Source organism: Parus major, chromosome 9, assembly GCF_001522545.3.
Source record: "Parus major isolate Abel chromosome 9, Parus_major1.1, whole genome shotgun sequence".
Lineage (NCBI taxonomy): Eukaryota > Metazoa > Chordata > Aves > Passeriformes > Paridae > Parus > Parus major.
The window spans coordinates 13,588,398-13,605,774 of record NC_031778.1 but is presented as its reverse complement, the minus strand read 5'-3'; the positions used below and the strand labels follow the sequence as shown (position 1 = coordinate 13,605,774).

The window sequence follows — 17,377 nt, the reverse complement described above, 5'->3', positions numbered from 1 at the left end:
GTTCCAAGAGTAGGACAGAGCCAGGAACCCCAAGGAGGATCACACTGGGAAGTGGAAGTGGAGCCTCTTGAAGGGCACTTTTCCTTCCCCTCCACCTTCCTGATGCCTCAAAGCCAGACCCTCTTGGCTGGGACTCCCTCCCTTTTAACCCTGTAGGAGTCAGTAACTCACAAAGGACACCTCCTACCTGCCACCAGCCCCTCACAAACTGTCCCAGTCCTTTTGCAAGATCACTCAGGACAGGGAGAAGTCAGCAGAGAGCTGGCTAATGGGCAGAAGGAAAAGGAAAAAGAAATCTTATCTGCCATAGCAGTGGGTGCAGAACTGAACCTCCCATGGAGACACTGGCTCACAGCACTGACTTGTCTCTTCTTGACATCAGCAGGGAAGATGCCTACATTGCTAATTTAAAGCAAATTCCCCCTTATTCCAGTGTTTGTCGGCTTGGCCAAGTCTCTAACCCCATGGGGCTGAGTGCTCTAAAATGATTGTGTGAATGACTTTCAAGAACTCCCTAACAGGCAAAGCACCATGGTTTCATTGAGACTTGCAGAGAGAAGTAAAGAGTAAAAGGTCATTGGTATCTAAACCCACTGACTACTTTGAAATCCCACAAAGAGACCTCTGCACTTCACAAGTCTGTGCCAGCATATACTCAAAGGCGAGAGGGGAAAACAGAAAAGGAAGAAAATAGTCTTTTGTGTTCTCTGATACACAAAACACTTGTCACCTCTCTGGGCTGGCAGCCTGCTTCATTAAATTAACTATAGCATGTGGAGAGGAGCAAATACTAGACAGATACAAACCTACTGCAGATTAGGATTCTGTCTCCATGGAAGACAGATTATCCAGATAGAGGATATAACATTCTCACAAACCTACCTGGAAAACTGCTTTTCAGTCCAGTAAGAAGTCAAGCCTCCATTCCCCCACAAAAAACAAAACAGAACAAAACAAAACAAAACAAAACCCCAACACACAGAATGCAGGAAGAACAAGGTGGATACTTTTCAAAATGTTTTTTAATTAAAACCGAAAAACGGAGCACACACCAGAGCTTGACATGGGCTAGTCAAACTGCTGGTCACCAGGACATTGAACTGGCATGAGGAAGGCTGTGTTTCTGCATATCTCAGGAGCACTGGCACAGACAATGGGACTCCTGGGAGAGTACTCTGCCTGCCAGGCTACTGCTGCTTTGTGCTGAGCAGATTTCTCATGTGGTGATGGGAAACTTCATCCTGCAGCCCAGATTCTTCTTTCAACAAACAGAAGTCCCAGAGACTGGGGAAGAAACCATTACAACAAATCTGCATGTTCCAAGCACTTCTGGAGAGGATTCTCCAATGTTTCTCCTGCACTCCCAGGCAGGTTATACAGGTTTTTATGGAGACTCATCTTTGGCAATAGCCACACAGGTAAGACCCGGTTCTGCTTCTGCTGAAGTCAATCCATGTCCTTCCCCAGAACAAACTGCAGCTGCACCAGGGCTCATGATCAAAAGCCAATTGTGCTTTAAGGTTAAATCCTCATCCACTCCATCAGGCCAGCAACTTCTGAGAGCTTCTTGTAAATGTGTACCAGTAAGTTCAGGTAAATGTGAACATCTTGGCTATAGCAATGGGGTGAAATTTTCAATTATGCCCAAGAGATGGAGGAGCTAAAGTTTTGTTTTAAGACTTGGGCACTAGATCAGGTATTGAAACCTCCTTGCCATCTAATAAAGCAGTTGCCAAAGCTGTTGGTGTGCTGCTCCACCAGCCTGGTTTCTTTACCACAAAGGCTGGGCTGAAAAAGTGACACATTTTTCATACACAATTTTTATGTTAGAATTTACTAGATATGCACCTCATTTGTCTGTCAAATATTTGAAAAATACTTCAACCTGCTCTAATAATCACATTTTAACACATGCATCAAGTTTGGATCAGAACAGCATCTCTGGGATAATCAGTAAGCCCAAGTTGCTGATTTAAGGCCTAAATATCAGTCACTGGCCAGCCAGCCACAATAAGTCACTCTATCCATGAACTCTTGGAATTATTTTTGGCTCAGACTAACCCTTGTTACCAAACATCTTACCCTACACACAGAAGAAAAGTGTATGTGTTTTTCAAGGCTACTGTTGCACCACAAGTTTACATACAAACACAACTTTTGCAAACATGAGACCAGAGTAAGATCTCCCATATCCCAGGGTGAGTCAGAAAGTTCTCAGGAGTCCAGGGAATGGTAACTGCCAGAAAGGATCAGGCCTAATTACATGCATTAGAGAAGCAAGGTAGCTCCTTTGCTCGAGGTCTGGCTGATTCACTTTGCACATACCACTGCTTTAGCATTACATCCTTATCTAATGGTAAACCTGTTTCAACAACATGCAATACATATTAATGCAATATGCACTGCAACACACAATACGCATCCAAAGAAATATGCCAATGCAAAACTCTGACTGCTCACACATAGCCGGGCTAACAAGGAAGTCTTTTACAAAAGACAATCAAGAAATCACCTGAAACCGTGAGACCTGAGGGGTCTCAAGCAATCAGCAATATTGAGGCCTAATAATAGATGCTAATTCATGAAAGAAACACAAACAGTGGGGCTGAGGTAATGGCAGAGATTTCATTAGTGCAATTACATTTAAAATGGTATGTTCTTTAATAGAATTTAAATAAGGCTTTGAATAATTACACACACTAAAACTAACATTCCATAACCTTATTCCGCATGGAAAAGCAGCAGAAACAACCCTCTGGACTGTACAAGGTCCAATTAATGAACAATTACATTCAAAAAGTAGATCAAAACAGAAACAACTCTTTCCCCAAAAAGCTACATCATCATCTTTAAAGTCAGCTTTCTCCCCTAGTATCAGAAATGTGAAGAACAGAGGAACTGGGCTTCAACCCAGTAGATTTGGCCTTGTTAAATTACCAGTAGTGCTTTCCAACCCAGTCTCTCCTCATTTCTTTAGGGTGATGGAAGCTCATGGAAAAAGAAGTGAATTTCTGAAGCAACGGAAGGTGAATTGTCTTTCTCCCAGCCCAACAATGTACATAAATTATGGAAGCTTGGAAAAAAACCCCTACATTACACTGTGGCTTGTGTTTACGATGCGTGTCCTCCTTTAGAAACTACTCACAGACAATGGGGCAGGGTGGGTGAAAAAATCCAAAGCAGCATATGAAATAGTAATATACTGTTCCAAAATCTGCACCGTCCTGCAGAACCAGGATTTATAATTTATTGAGATTGTTCTCAACAGATCCAATCTATGCTGGATATGTAAAAATCAAGAGACTAAGTCATCCAGGAAAAACAACTGAAAAAACCTGCACACTGCAAGAGTTTTAAAAAACAAAACAAATAAAAATCCCGAGAAACACTGACGAAAGCTCAGAAAAATTTATCATCAATTCTGAAATGGGGCCTTGTGACATCATCTGGATTAATGAAGACAGAGATGGACTTCCCGGGGTTCTCAGTCACTAGCTGTTGCAACTTTTTGGCTAATCGGTCATCAGGCTGGTTGGGGTCCCCGCCATCCGACTGTGGGGAGGGGATGCTGGTGGTGCTGCCCCGCCGCTGGAGCTCCAGGGTGAGCCTGTTGGCTGCTTTGACGTGTTCGATGGCAGTTCGGAGGTGCTCGGCAGGGTCGGAGCGCACCGAGGACAGCTTCCGCGCATGGAGCATGACGGTGTCTTCGGAGAGGTGCTCCAGCATGTTGCACTGCGGGATGAAGTAGTTAGGGCACATCTTGTTGACCAAGCAGTGCTGGAGGTCATCAATGAGACCCAGGAGGAAATGGGCTGCGTAATCCTCCTGGGCCAGGTAGCTGGCTGGCAGCCTGTCACAAGCCCACAGCATCATGCTCCGCAGGTGATATGGGCTAATGGCTTTGGGGCGGGACAGCAGTTTGATGATGATGGCTTTGCAGGCCTGGTAGGCTTGCATGAGGCTGCTGGAGATACACTTTTTCAGCTGCACTTCACTCCTGGCAAACGACAGCCTCCATTCATTGTCCTTCTTCCCCTTGTAGGAACACGCAGGCACTAAATAAAACCCACTTATGACCTCCTCCTCCGTGATCTTCCCATCCCAGAAGTGGTTCTCCATCAGCCAGCTCTGTGCCACGGCTGGCCAGCCTTTGAAGGACACCACGGGGACAATGTCATACAGCATGCGGCTGCTGCCCACTCCCAAAATAATGGATATGATAGTCCCATTCTTTTCTACCTTCTCCACCTTTGGCATCCCTCGTTGGGGCTTTTTCTGGATCTCAGAGAGGACAATGCTAATGGATTCATAGAACCAGTCTGCGACTTTTGTTGGGGAGAAGAAGTAATTGGTAGCTCCATTGATATGGTCCACGATGGTGCAGCAGTCCTTCCATTTGCTGATGGTTCCTTCGTCGAACAGGCGCAGGCTCAGCCAGGAGTGGCACAGGGCCGAGTGGCGCATGTCCAGCGTGACCGGCTGGTTGCGGTCGTGCAGCTTCAGCGCGGGCACCAGCAGGGTGAAGTCCATGTCATAGTCTGTGCCCCGGGCATAAACATTCAGCTCATCGAGGTCAATGTCCACCACACCTTCCCGCACGCCGCCTGACAGCAGAAGATACTCGTTGGCTACAGGCAGCTTCTGGTCGAGTTTCTGGACCATGCCTGAAAAAGACAGAAGGAGAAGTCCTTTCAAAAAAAGGCAAACAGATCCAGGATTAAAACCCATTCCATGCCCAGCAGGAAAAAAAAAAAGTAACAAGAGGTATCTATCTCTTTTGGTGTGGCAAAAATGTACACCAGGCCCAGCACTCAGACATCTTTGGTCTCACCTGACTCAAAGCAGGGCCTTCCCTGCATTCCTGGGAATGTGTGAAGTCCACCTGAATATCACACTTCGAGCAATGGGAAAAAGCAGAAGCCTCTGGGGAAACACAGCAAAGCTGCTTCCAGGACTAAATTTAACTTTTTTAACACCTTCTAGACCAGTTTTTCACCCTACTGACATTCATTTCCATGGTATCCAAATGTTTCACCAACACTCCAGAGAGAAAAGAGAATATTAATTGACTTGCTGTTCTTATTTTCTTTCTGATGTAGAAAAAACCTGGACAAGCATCAGGGAGTTGGTTTGTTCATGAGTGAATGAATGGCTACAAATGTTAGTTCAAGCAGGTCTGATTTCACAATCTGCATTACATTTACTGATGAACAAGGCAACATGAACAAAAGAAATGCATCCTTATGGGTGAATGGAGCAGTTAAATGATCAGGCAATTAGAGAAGCCAGCTCTGAAATCAGCTCTTCAGGCTGCAATGACATAAAATATCTGATCAGCTCCTCAGAACACAGACATGAAGACAGATTTTTATTTTCAGCACCAAAACCAGACACGACATTCATCCTGCAGTGCCTGTACCAGTTGTACAAAGCCAGCTTTTCACCGGGAATTCTATATATACACCCCACTATACTGTGTCCATAGAACATGAACAGCAGACTGAGAAGAGACTCTACACAGAAGCTGAGATATTAGCACCTCATTCAGTGTTCAAATTAGGCTTAAAATTGAGCTCTGCACTTCAATTGCTCTGCAGTCTGCTCCTGCTTTCTGGGCTGTTTCACTGCTGGTGTTCCTCTTGTGGTTAAACACTTTTGGTTACTTCCTCAATTCAGCTACCACACCTCAGCCATGAGGGAACAAAGTCTGAATGAAGATGCTGAAGCTGTTATAAGCACTGCAAAAGGGGTAGATCTTTACTCCTTACAAGTACAAACGCACTAATTTCTGCTGGCATACATTATTGACTCCAGCTTCTAAAAGGCAATATGGTTTGCTTACATCAAGAATGGTCAAATGGACAACTTCCATTAAAAGGAAGCCAGTCTTAGATTCCAGTCTTATTCCCAGCAGTGGGAATAACTAGCCAGAGGCATAACAGAGTGAGCCAGAAAGCTGCCAGTCACTCTGTCAGCCCAGAGATCACAGGCAGACACATTAGGAATGTTTTTTAGTGAAACACAATTGATCAGCACTACAGTCTGAGCACCAATCCTGTCATAGTCCAGCAACTGCAGAGCCCTTCCTGAGGTAATGCATCCCTGCAGGATCACAGATGCTGCCTGTACTGAGTGGGTCACCCTAGCAGAGAGCAGCAGCAGCACCCCAAGGCACTGAAGGCTGCTCTAGGCTGAGTGGCACTGCAGTGCTTTCAGAGAGACTCACCTGCCCTTTCCTGCATGCTAGGACAGCAACAAGAAAATGTTATCTGCATGCATATAGGTAAGCCACGACCAGAGCAAAATCTAAAGCTCTGTTGACACTGATTCCTTGGAAAAGCTAAGGAGACCATAGGAAGGGGCCTCTGTGTGAAGCAGAATGCTTCTTGGGGTAATATTCAGTGTACCTGAAACCCACCCCCCACATGTGAAATTCCTTTTTAAATACACTTTACCTGTTTCATTCCTTCCAAGAACACTGGACCCCAGTGTCCATTTTGCTGCACTGAGCTGGGATGACTTTCCTGCCAGGCAAGCAAGAACATAAACCCCTTCCATTTCATGCAGCTCCAGGGGCTGCAATAGAAGGAAATAGCTCTAAAGGAGTGCTAAGAAACTCTTCCTGCTAAATCCTGAGCTAATCCCATTCTGCAATCTTGCCACACGCTGCCCTGTTCATCCTCAAAGGGTAATAACTAAGAAAAGCTTCTGTCAACCTCTAAAACATTTTCTGAGGCTTATACACACAGTGAGCTGTGTTACCCTGATCTGTGGAGCGGCAAAATCTTGCACAGGCTTCTCTATCCCAGAGGCCAAACAAGTAGCAGTCACTCTTCTGCTGCACCCAGAAGGGGTTTTCTGATGGGTACCTAAATTGACGTGACTTCTGCAGACACTACTGACACACTGCCTCTGAATCCTGTGCTTGAACCAGTGCAAGCAGCCTTAGTGCTTTACACCTCTGTTGTAACTTGAGTCCAATACCTACAAAGTATAGTCTGGACCAATCACGTCATAGGGACAGGGAGCAATTCTTTCTTTCCCTTAAGATTAAAGTACTGCTGGCCCTCACTGTGGGGCAGCAGAGCTATTCATGATAGGAAGGGTTCTGATGGCCCATCCTACCTCTACACTCACCCAAAATTTCCCACTCAGGATGGTGATCTACAGCATCTCCATGCAGATCTGCAGATGTTCCTGAGTAAGGCAGACAGAATGGAACTATCCAACAGAAGAAAATGTTCAGACCTATAGGATTCAGTAAAGGATGAGTTTTTCTAAATATTTTAAAACTTGAAGGATGAAAAATGCTCTGCAGTGGGTCCTTTGCACCAGAATTTCTATCTCAGAGCCTTTGACTAGAAAAGAAAATCATGATTTTTCTACAAGGTAGAGATTTTCCACTACAAAATCTACTGTTGGATGAGCTGATCTCCTTGGCCTGAAGAGATCCTTTGTCCTTACGTGGGAGCAACAGAGTTAATAGTCTAACCCCATTCAACCAACAGCAGGTGGGACTCAAGCCCTGCCTTCTGTACACTATCAATGAGTGATTTTCCCTCTCCAGAACCCTAGACCTACCAGCAAAAGAGAAATATTGAAACTTAGTAAGGAGATGGTTACAGGAAATGATCTAATATATCATCTCTCTACCTGGCTGGCTGCAGTTTAAATTCAAACCCTTGAGCTCTGCTTGGCACCAAATTTACCCTCCAAGTCCTGAACCAGCAACATCTGCACCAGCTCTGCCACAGAACAAGAGAAGGAATTTTTGCTAACAGACCACAGCAGCATTGCTGATCCAACTGAAGTGGTGGAGCAGGGAGTTGAGATAAGGTCCCCTTGAGGAAAGTATATTTAGAAAAGGCATAGAGTGTCCTATAAATAGTTGAGCTGCCCAAATTCAAGATTACCTAAGGCTTTAGGGGTTTGCAGTGTCTTCGAACTGTCCCCCCTTGCTCACAAACCTATTTAAAATGTGAAGGGGCTCCAATGAATCCCATGAGCCAACACTGTGGCACACACTACCCTGTCACAAAGCTTTCATCCCAAGTTCCTACAGCCCATGCATGAACATCAGAAGTAAGTGCTCCAGTTCAGCAAGCATCTAAGTGCAAATACAAAGAAAAACACCAAGACTGGTACTCAACCCAAGTACTTAATAGCACCAGTGGACCATTTGAGCTCTGTTCTTTTCATCTCAGTCCCAGGTCCACCAGGGAGTAGGAGGCAATAGGGGTTACGGAAAAACTAATGAAATTTATAAAAGCCCTCTGGAGTTGTCTGTAAAGACCAAAACCAGAATTTGTAGGGTTAAACACACACACACAAAAAAAAAAATTACATGAAGGACCAGCTCTCATGGTATCAAAGTAGCTTCACTGAGACTTAAGAAGCCTCTTGCTGCTACTAGGCAAAACATACAATTTGCAGTAGTACCTTGTGTGACATTGAAAAGGTTGTTGGGCAGCACTTAAGTGAGAGACTGGTGTACAGTTACCACTTCTTTCTAAAACACCTTAAAGGAGTTCTGTTTTTCTAGACTTGTAACTAATTTAAGATCTTCCCAAGCTATTAAATTGGTCATTCTAACAGGTAAGTATGCTTGCAAGCATGAGAAAGGCAAGGATTGTAAGAATCAGGAGCACCACCTGTAGGCCAGGCTTGCTGGTTGGTTTACTAAACATGAAGTCAGAGAAACACAGGTGAGCAACTGAGTTCTACCAACAGAACTTCATTCCTTTGTTGTTTCTTCAGTGTCGGGAAAAAAAGGATTTATTTCTACTTCAATCACTAAGATACAAAGAGAATAAAAACAGGGAAAAGATACTTTATATAACACCTACATTTGGGACACATCCTTGAATGAACTGTGACTCTGATGCAGATGACACAGAGACTATTCTCGCCATTAAAAACAAAAAAAGGCAACGCAAAAATGCTCTTTACATGCCATTACAGAATTTCAGATGAACTGATTTCATGACCATTGCAGTGTGTGCTGGGATCCACTGCTATTTCGTTACTAACTTTTAACTATTTCATAACTTTGTGTAAAGTAAGGAGGAACACATAGATTTGTCTTTGAAGAAACTGATGACAAGAAAAATATGACGTAAAAACTTATTTCTAACATATGCATTTCCTAATTTTGGGTTCTTTCTTGAAGTCTTGCTTCCTGATGCTTTAGATGTGCTACCATTGCCACCAAAAGGAAACACACAGGCAAAACAAGATGCTGTTTGGTCTCATCAAACTGAATGGGATGATGTTCAGGGCAGTCACTGAATTCAGGGAGGCTTCTGCATGGGAGCTAGAGAGAGGTCAAAGGAGCAATGGGGTGCTCAGAAAGGTTCCACAGAGGAGAATCAGCAGAACCTTGCACACAGAAGAAGCCTATCACAGGAATTCTGGGAGCCAAACCAGACCCAGACACTAACTGGGGTATGCCCCCCTCAAATTCCCTGGCAGCCTAGGGAGAAGACATATAAAAGGGATCTGCTTTATATATGTGATCTGTTCTACAGGGAAAGCTAAGGACCACTCACATGTGTAACTGCCTCCCTCTTCTCTACTTAATCCTTCCACAGGACCCAGCAAAGGCTCTTGATTTTTCCTCACAGGTTCATCCTGTTCGATGCATAACCTTGAGAATGCCTTTCTTCTTCTATATGAAATCATTACCATCCTGTGAGTCCCAAGACCTAAGGAAGTCTGACCTCCTGGATGATCAGAGAGTGGCTGGAATTGCTCAGACAGCACTAACTACACACTAGATGATATTAGCAGAAAACTAATTTGTAAGCTCAGGATCCCCCATGCTGGCCCGGCAATTCTTACCCTTGACTGCTATAAGAAGTACATAAAACTCTAGGCTAGTCGAAAATACAAAGAGCTTTTGTAATTTTTTGTAAAGACACTGGACAGAGACTCTGAGGTTCCTTGACAATTCTGCTGCAAACAGCAGATCCTGCAGTAGAGGAATGCTGCTCAAAAGAAACATTTCTGCAGAGGTCTCCCAGCTATGCCTAAGCAATGAGTGTTGAATTTCAGAGGCTTCTTTAAGACAGGATGGGAGGCCACTCTGATGCATCTGGACTGTGCAGATTCTTCTGTTTCCCTTGGTAATTGCAAATCTATTTCTGAGCAGCACAAGTTTTTGTTACGCAGGAGAACTGGAAGAGTCAGCTCTTTAGGGGAGTCTTTAGTTACAAAGCACATTTTGAGAGGACTGTTGGCGGAAGCAGGCAGGGGGTGGGAAAAGAGTGGGGAGACTGAACCATGTGATACCAGTTTAGTCAAATATGGGATGCGAGCGAAGGAAGCTGCTCCTTGCAGACTGATACACCAGTGTCCTACTGATTCTGCTCCTTTTAGAAATCTTGTGACATGGTGACAGAACACACTGCAGGGAGACAGCACCCCCTCGTAAAATAAATCAGCTTCTTTCTCCAAAGTCTTCTTTAAAAACAATCTTAAAAGTAGTGTCCCAGTTTTTTTTCCAGTTTTCATGTGTCCTGGTGGAAGCCACCCACCTCACTGAAATCCTGTTTGGCAATAGAAAGGGGTGCTTCATGGTGCAAGCAGGAAAAAAAAGAAAAGGAAGAAAGAGCCCAGATTTAAAGGGTTAGCCTGTACAGTGAAGAGTGGTGCTGTCACAAACATCTAAACCCACTCTGGCACCAGAACCAGCAGCAGTGTGTCTGTAGTGATCTGCTTGGCTAGACCAGTCAGAGCTCAGAGACCACAGCAGCAGGACCACCAGATTGCTTGCAGAGCTGGAATCAGCATTTTCAGAAGGAGCCCCTGCATTGCTCTGCACCTCTGCTCTGGGCAGGAAGAGTTTGAGCATCAGTTCCAAACTGATGCTGGGTTTCCAGCACACCAGTCTGCTTATTCAAGAGTCTCATCTCCAGAGTCATATTAGCCAAACTAAGATAGCAGTGATGAAAGGTGAAAGCCTACATGGAATATGAAGTGCAAGTCAAAGAGGTGCTCTAGGATCTGAAAACTGTGGGTGATGCGGTCTGAGAGCAGCTGACAAACAGAACAGAAGGAAGAGGGGACAGAGAGGATAGCTATAAGAACAACTTGCTGCAACACCCCAGTTAACACGGCACACTGTGTCCAAACGGTATCCATATTTTCAAATGTGCATAAGACATGAAATTCCCTTTGGAAATGGCACAAGATGCCATCTATCCTGGAAATGCAATCCCAGAGAAAAAATATGCCAGGGGACAGATTGTTTTAACAATTCCACCCTCTGGGACTGAGAGTGCACATTTGGCAAGGGTTATGCAGGGTCTGGATGGGCCATTTCTACTCACACCCCTACAGTGGTGCACTGCTAAGCATTTGGCAAGATGTTACTCTAGGGGAGACTCACCAGGATTCCTGTCTTGGCTCTGCTTACAAGGTAACAGCAGTGGGCACAAATCAGGTTGAGCATCTTGAGTGCAAACATGCAGCTTGCAGGAGAGGCTGTTCTGCCCTTGTTTTTCTTAGTCCCTTCACTGTTACAGAGATCTTTACAAGAGTACAACAACCTCAGTGTGGTACACAGCATGTCCATCTACTGTAGCATCCTGGCTCAGGCAACTGCTGCTGAGGACTTTCAGGGGAAGAACATTAAGAGTGAGGAAAGTACAGCATAACAACTTTCCCTCTGAAATCTCCAAGAATTCTCTGGCTTTGTATTTCCCAAACCAGAGTCTATATTTGCAGCTTTGTCTTTAATAGAACTGACAGATTTATCTGCTTGGAATGTCTCTCATTGCTTTGTAAATCAGTTATGTTTCTGTTATAGTCAGTGCCTTGCAGCACTGCGTTTCACAAAGCACATGTGCCAAAAGGATTTCCTTTTGCTAGCATGCTAGGAAATGAAGAAAATCACCTAACCATGGCACCTTCCATAGATCACTGAAGATCTTACACAGCTTCATCTGTCATCTTTCTTCCACGCTGAAAAGGACATCTTATTTAAACTTTGTTTAGCCGACTGTCCTGATCTGCAATTGTGTGGGCCCTGGTATTGCTACACCCAAGTGAAATTAGATGCTCAACACTGCATGACACATGAAAAGGTGAACTCTGGGTGAACGCCTTCACAGCCCTCTGGGAAATACCTCAGCAGCCTTGCTTGCTAAATTAGCCCCACTCCACTGCAGGTTTGCTCAATGTAACAGAGTCCCCCTCTCCAAAATTTTAATTTCACTTTCATGATGTTCCCTTTGCAAAAACCAACAAAAATCCCATCACTTTACAAGGGGTGTTGCTGACATGGCAAAAGAACTGTGGAAGTAGGACAGAGTAAGGTTTTGGAGGCTGCACAGGAGAACAAAGTCCCCAGCCTCCCTCAGGCTCTCATCCCAATCTGACGAGTCAGCGCCAGGTGCCTCTCACAGAAAACACGTGGCAGCTCTCCACGATGAGCACAGCCATTCCCTTCCAGCCCTGGGAACACATTCTCCTCTCACTCCACTCAGCCACAGGGGCACAAGTACATATCGGGCAGAACTTGACTCCAAGGTTGCAAAAGCACTTTGGGCTCCTCTGGGATGGTTCTGTGTTCTCAGTTACTGTCTGGTATCTTTTGCCCATCCTGAGAAGGCTAAGTTGCCCCACCACTTTATGTTCTGATGCCAGTGGGCTGTACACAGAGAAATGCCACCACACTCTCACATCCTCTAAATAACCTAAGAGCCTCCACTGTAAATGTACTTTGAGCTGTTCTACCAAGCCTCCTGCTAACAGTTATCCAACAGACCAGAAATCCTCTCCCCAGCTGCTAAATTACTGGCTTGCTTCCTGTTCCTTTAGTGGCTGTTTTCTACAAAGATAAGTCACAGCCAAGAAAAATCACAGCACCATTCCTTATGAACTGGGCCTGAGCTAACACTGTGCATCCTCAGGGCCTGCCTTTTCTGTAATAACAGCTCTACCTTGCTGCAGAGCAGCAGGAGATTTGTCCTTGACCCAACAATTCTTCACTTAATCATCCAGAAAAGCTAAGCTTACATGTGGAGTACACATGGTGACTAACAGCCATCAGGGAGTTGATGAATAACCGTAACTCAATTCAAGTCCTTGATTTTCCCTTAAAATACACCAAACTTTGCTCCTGGGGTCAGTGACATGACCAGAATGGCATCCCTTTCAATTGCTTCCATTCTCTTAATCTACCAATAATGAAATCTATTTAGGTTTATACAAAGAGACAGGTCAGAAAAAAGAGGGAATGAAGGATGATTCTAGGAAGCCAGCCAAACACCAAAAGAGTGCTGGAAATCCCAAATTCTCTGAGTACAGCAGGAAATCAGGTGTTTTCAGAAGCCTTTCTGAGGCATGCAGTGGAGAAAATTACATGAACTGAATCTTTTTTCCAGCCCACAGAATTCACTGGACCCCATCTGTACAGACCTGACCTGGCCTCTTTGAGAAATCTGGTATCCAAACACTGGGAGAAAACAAGACAGGCCAAATATGGCTGAGCCAACTGATGCCAGAAGCACAATGTATTTTTTCTCTTCCATGTGGGCATGGATTGGACTAGCAAGATGAGGCAAGGAATGCAGATCCTTGTCAGAGAGTGCTGAAATCAAAAAGGCTTAAACAATAAAGCTGTGTCTGAGATCATGAAGCTAAGAGCAAGCTTTCCTGCAGTATTAATCAACTTCCCACCCACCACTGAAAACATGGCCAAAGCCATGTGGAGCTGGATCAAGTCACCTATAGGAGATGCTTTTGGCAAAGCCCCATATACAGCATCAGCTGTATGAAAACTGCTGGTTGGCTTTGACCTGCAAAATTCCTCTTCATCCACATTACCAGGAGAAGTTGATACAAGCCAAATTTGTTGTTAGCAGAAAACAGAGCAGCTCTCCTGAGGTGAATGGAAATTTCAAGAGCATTTCTCCTTGCTTTCCATGGGAGACAGGCAGAGGAAAACCTAACCTCTCCAAACTTGCTCGTCCATGTTGCATTGCTCCTACCATCCTGCTCCAGCTTCATCTTGCAGAGGTCATATTTGACAGCACACAAAAGCCAGCAGAAGTTTCTAACCAAAATCTCAGATTTTACAGCCATTTTTTTTTGCAGCTGAGCACTGTGATCTGTCAAAGAGCACAGCAGGTAGCACTGTGTGGATTCAATCTCCATCAAGCACCAAGCCCATGGCCCCAGCAGCTGTCAAGGATCTCTTATTCCTGCAGCACAGGCAGGAAGCATGGAACTGAATAATTAGAGTAAAAGAGAAAGGAAAGAGCAACCACTGTTACAGCAGGGTAGAACCTGGACCACCTTGTGTGAAGATATGCAGTAAAATGCCAGTCATTTTGGCACAGGACAGCAAGGGTGAAATGCAGTCACCCCAAGAAGGCAACAGTAAGAAGTCACATTGCCAGGCTGCCCTGAACAATCCAGGTATTGCAACCACCCTCCTTCCAGCGTAAAGTGTGGACAGGCTGGTGGGAAGGAGGAGCTGGTGGAGCTGGCAGTGCTCACTGGCTGATGCCCCCAAAGCATTTGCAGTGAGATGAGGGCTGTATTTTTGGAGCAATTCTCTGCTACCAGGAACAAGGCTTTTCAACAAAGAAATGCCCTTTGCACAGAACTCCTATCCCATTTTACCCACTCCGCTCACTCAGGAGAAATTCCAAGAGAACAACCACATCTGTTGCAAAGCCTTTTTGTGCTTACCTGGAATGAAATAAAGCCTCATACACACATTTATTTAAAGAAAGGCCTGGTGATCTCTTTGCTCATCAGGATGAAAGCTACATTGCAAGGTGAAGGAGGGAGGAGAAAGCAAAATTGTTGCTGATCAAATATGAAATTCATGAATTATGTTCCAGGAACCTGTCCCTGCCAATTGTCTAGTCCCAAAGTAATGTCTCATCTAAAAATCTAATGGAATAATAGCATGAGCAAGACTTGGGTCCAGAAACTGTCAGAAACATATACAAAAGACCTCACAAGGTAGGATCTCAAAGTCTTTTTGTAAAAGAAAGCTGATGACAACCAAAGCTCATTCTTCAGATCTCATCTCCTATCAGGGCTGGTTCACTTTCCTGACACTGAAAGGTCAGGTGAGCAGAATCTCATTCACCAATGCCCCCATGTTTAAGCAAGCAGTGTCCCCAGCCCAAACATACATAGAAAAACAGGCCATGAAATCACAACAGTCTTCCCAGTTTCACTTTCCCTATCCATTTTTGCAAGGAGGACAGAGAAAGGACAACTACTGCTCAAAATCCAATAGAAATATAATTCAATAGAAAAGAAAATTCAGTTATCTCACTTAGCTTTCCCCTGAAAATGTGAGAACTAGAAATGTTTTGTTTACACCCCACTTAACAGAGAACCTCATATAACTCCAGTAAGATGCCTTAATGAAAAACCACAGTATACTGGTAGAATTTTCCTACCTGCATTTGGAGTTTCTTTCAAAAATTAAACTACCTTCTTTATTGTCTTATACAGTGCATAATCTGGAATTCCTATGAATTCCCTTATACATACAATCATGAAAAATGCTAAAAAGCTTTGCTCATGAATGAAGATAAAAAATTATGCTTATAAGAGGCAGGTACACAGAGAATACAGACCCTTCAAATGGATTAAGTAATTAGAAATCTCTCCTTTATTTTATAGATGTTACTGTGAAAATTCTTTGTAAAATTTCCCTGTGGATATTCAGCTCTAGCTTGCTATCCCTTGCATGAAAACACTTCCCAGCACAACAGAGATGGATATTGTTTGGATACAGTCCTGCTACACAGAAAGCAAGGAATAACATAGTGCTTGCTGGTTTCCCACTGACAGCTGGTCCCCACACTGTGATTAACAGACAAAGAAAGAAGATTACAGACCTCCTAAATTTGCTAACACAGTCTTCAGAATTAATTGCATGAGGTAGAAGCAGGAATACGAGGGTGTGAGCTGGTCCTGTAACAAGGACGCCTGTCCCTGAAGTCAGACAGAGCTGATGTACAGCTCATACCCAGCAGAAATCTGAGCACAATCCTCCTTGTTTGTTCCTGACTGCATTTTAGGAAGGGGCTGGCAGAGGCAGAGACAGAAAAATACTTGTTTGTAGCTGAAGCCACTCATCACCACAGCACAAACCGTACACCGAGCTGTGCTGCTGCTCTGGCTGGTATTGTTCTACTTGTGTCCAGGGAGACCTGCCTTGGATGATGGGCTGGGCCAAGATCTGAGGCCCCTGAACTGCTCTGTTCTCCTTGGTTCACAAACAACTCACAGGGAGGAGTGTAAAAAGACCATTCAGATTTACTTCTTGATCTGATGGGGTTTGGGGCACTTCCTAGTTAAGCTCAGGGATCAAACAGCTCTTACCCAACAGGCACAGCCCAGAGCTGGGCAAAAGTTATGTCAGTTCCCAAACAGTCACTGACATCCTCTGCCTACAGACAGGGACACCACTAGGAGGACCCTGCAAAATTTTTGTTACCAAGACACGACACCCTGCCCCAAATTATATTCTGAGTATTCAGAAATTAGGTAAGAAATATTCCACAGAACTTTGTGGTTGAGGAAGAAGCAGCACTTTACCCTTTCCCAGAGAGATGGCCCATGAAATCATAATGCTGCTAAAACATCTCTGCTTTCCCAAACTGAGGACATTCCACTTTGCTGCTGATTCTTTAGATCACCATATTGAGCTTTAAATCTGAAAGGAATGAGGGATTTGTCTTTACAGAGAAAACTGTGGGTCTCCTGCAAAATAAAGCTAGATACTGAGAGATAAAAGAAACAATGGGAAGGATTCTACTAATTGATGAAAGGAGTGAGAGGGACTTGTCTTTACAAACAAAGCCTAGTCTGCTGATAAATCAAATCAGATGCTGAGAGATGAAAGAAACAATTGCAAGAACCATAAATTCCATAGGAGTCCTGATTGACACAAGGAATAGAAAAGAGAGAGTACACATTAGAAGGGGGTCTTAGGCGTTCCGGAAAGTCTGTGCCTCTCAAGTACCTCGGTCCATAGGGAAAGAGAGAGGGACGGGAAATCGGGATAAAAAAGAGGCCTCCAAAACTTTGAGAGACCCCAGGGGAATGCCTCACGGCCTCTCCCTTTATCCGAATAAATTTACTCCTCCGTCGCCTTTTTGGACATAAACCTCTGGTGTTTGTGGATTAATTTTCCTGACGAACCTTCCTTCAAACGTTAACGATTAGTCAGGAAGCGCCGGGCCCGGCTGCGGTCTCGGTGCAGCGGGAAGGTGCCGGGAGGCTCGGGCAGCAGCCCTGCGGTGCTGGGTGCCGGCAGCAGATGGCAGGAGCGCACCGGCCAGCGGAGCCAGCCGAGCCACAGCGGAGCCAGCCGAGCCACAGCCGAGCCAGCCGAGCC

General features: G+C 44.7%; 1 protein-coding gene across 1 annotated transcript in view; it reads right to left on the bottom strand.

Moving 5' to 3' along the window:
• Positions 1–1,004: 1,004 nt before the first annotated feature.
• The window catches only part of MB21D2 (Mab-21 domain containing 2), a 60,705-nt gene continuing 44,332 nt past the window's right edge, over positions 1,005–17,377 (bottom strand). The window contains exon 2 of the mRNA XM_015638292.1: positions 1,005–4,664. Within this exon, the coding sequence (XP_015493778.1) occupies positions 3,400–4,664 (1,265 nt within the window). The 3' untranslated portion in view covers positions 1,005–3,399. The remainder of the gene's footprint in view (positions 4,665–17,377) is intronic.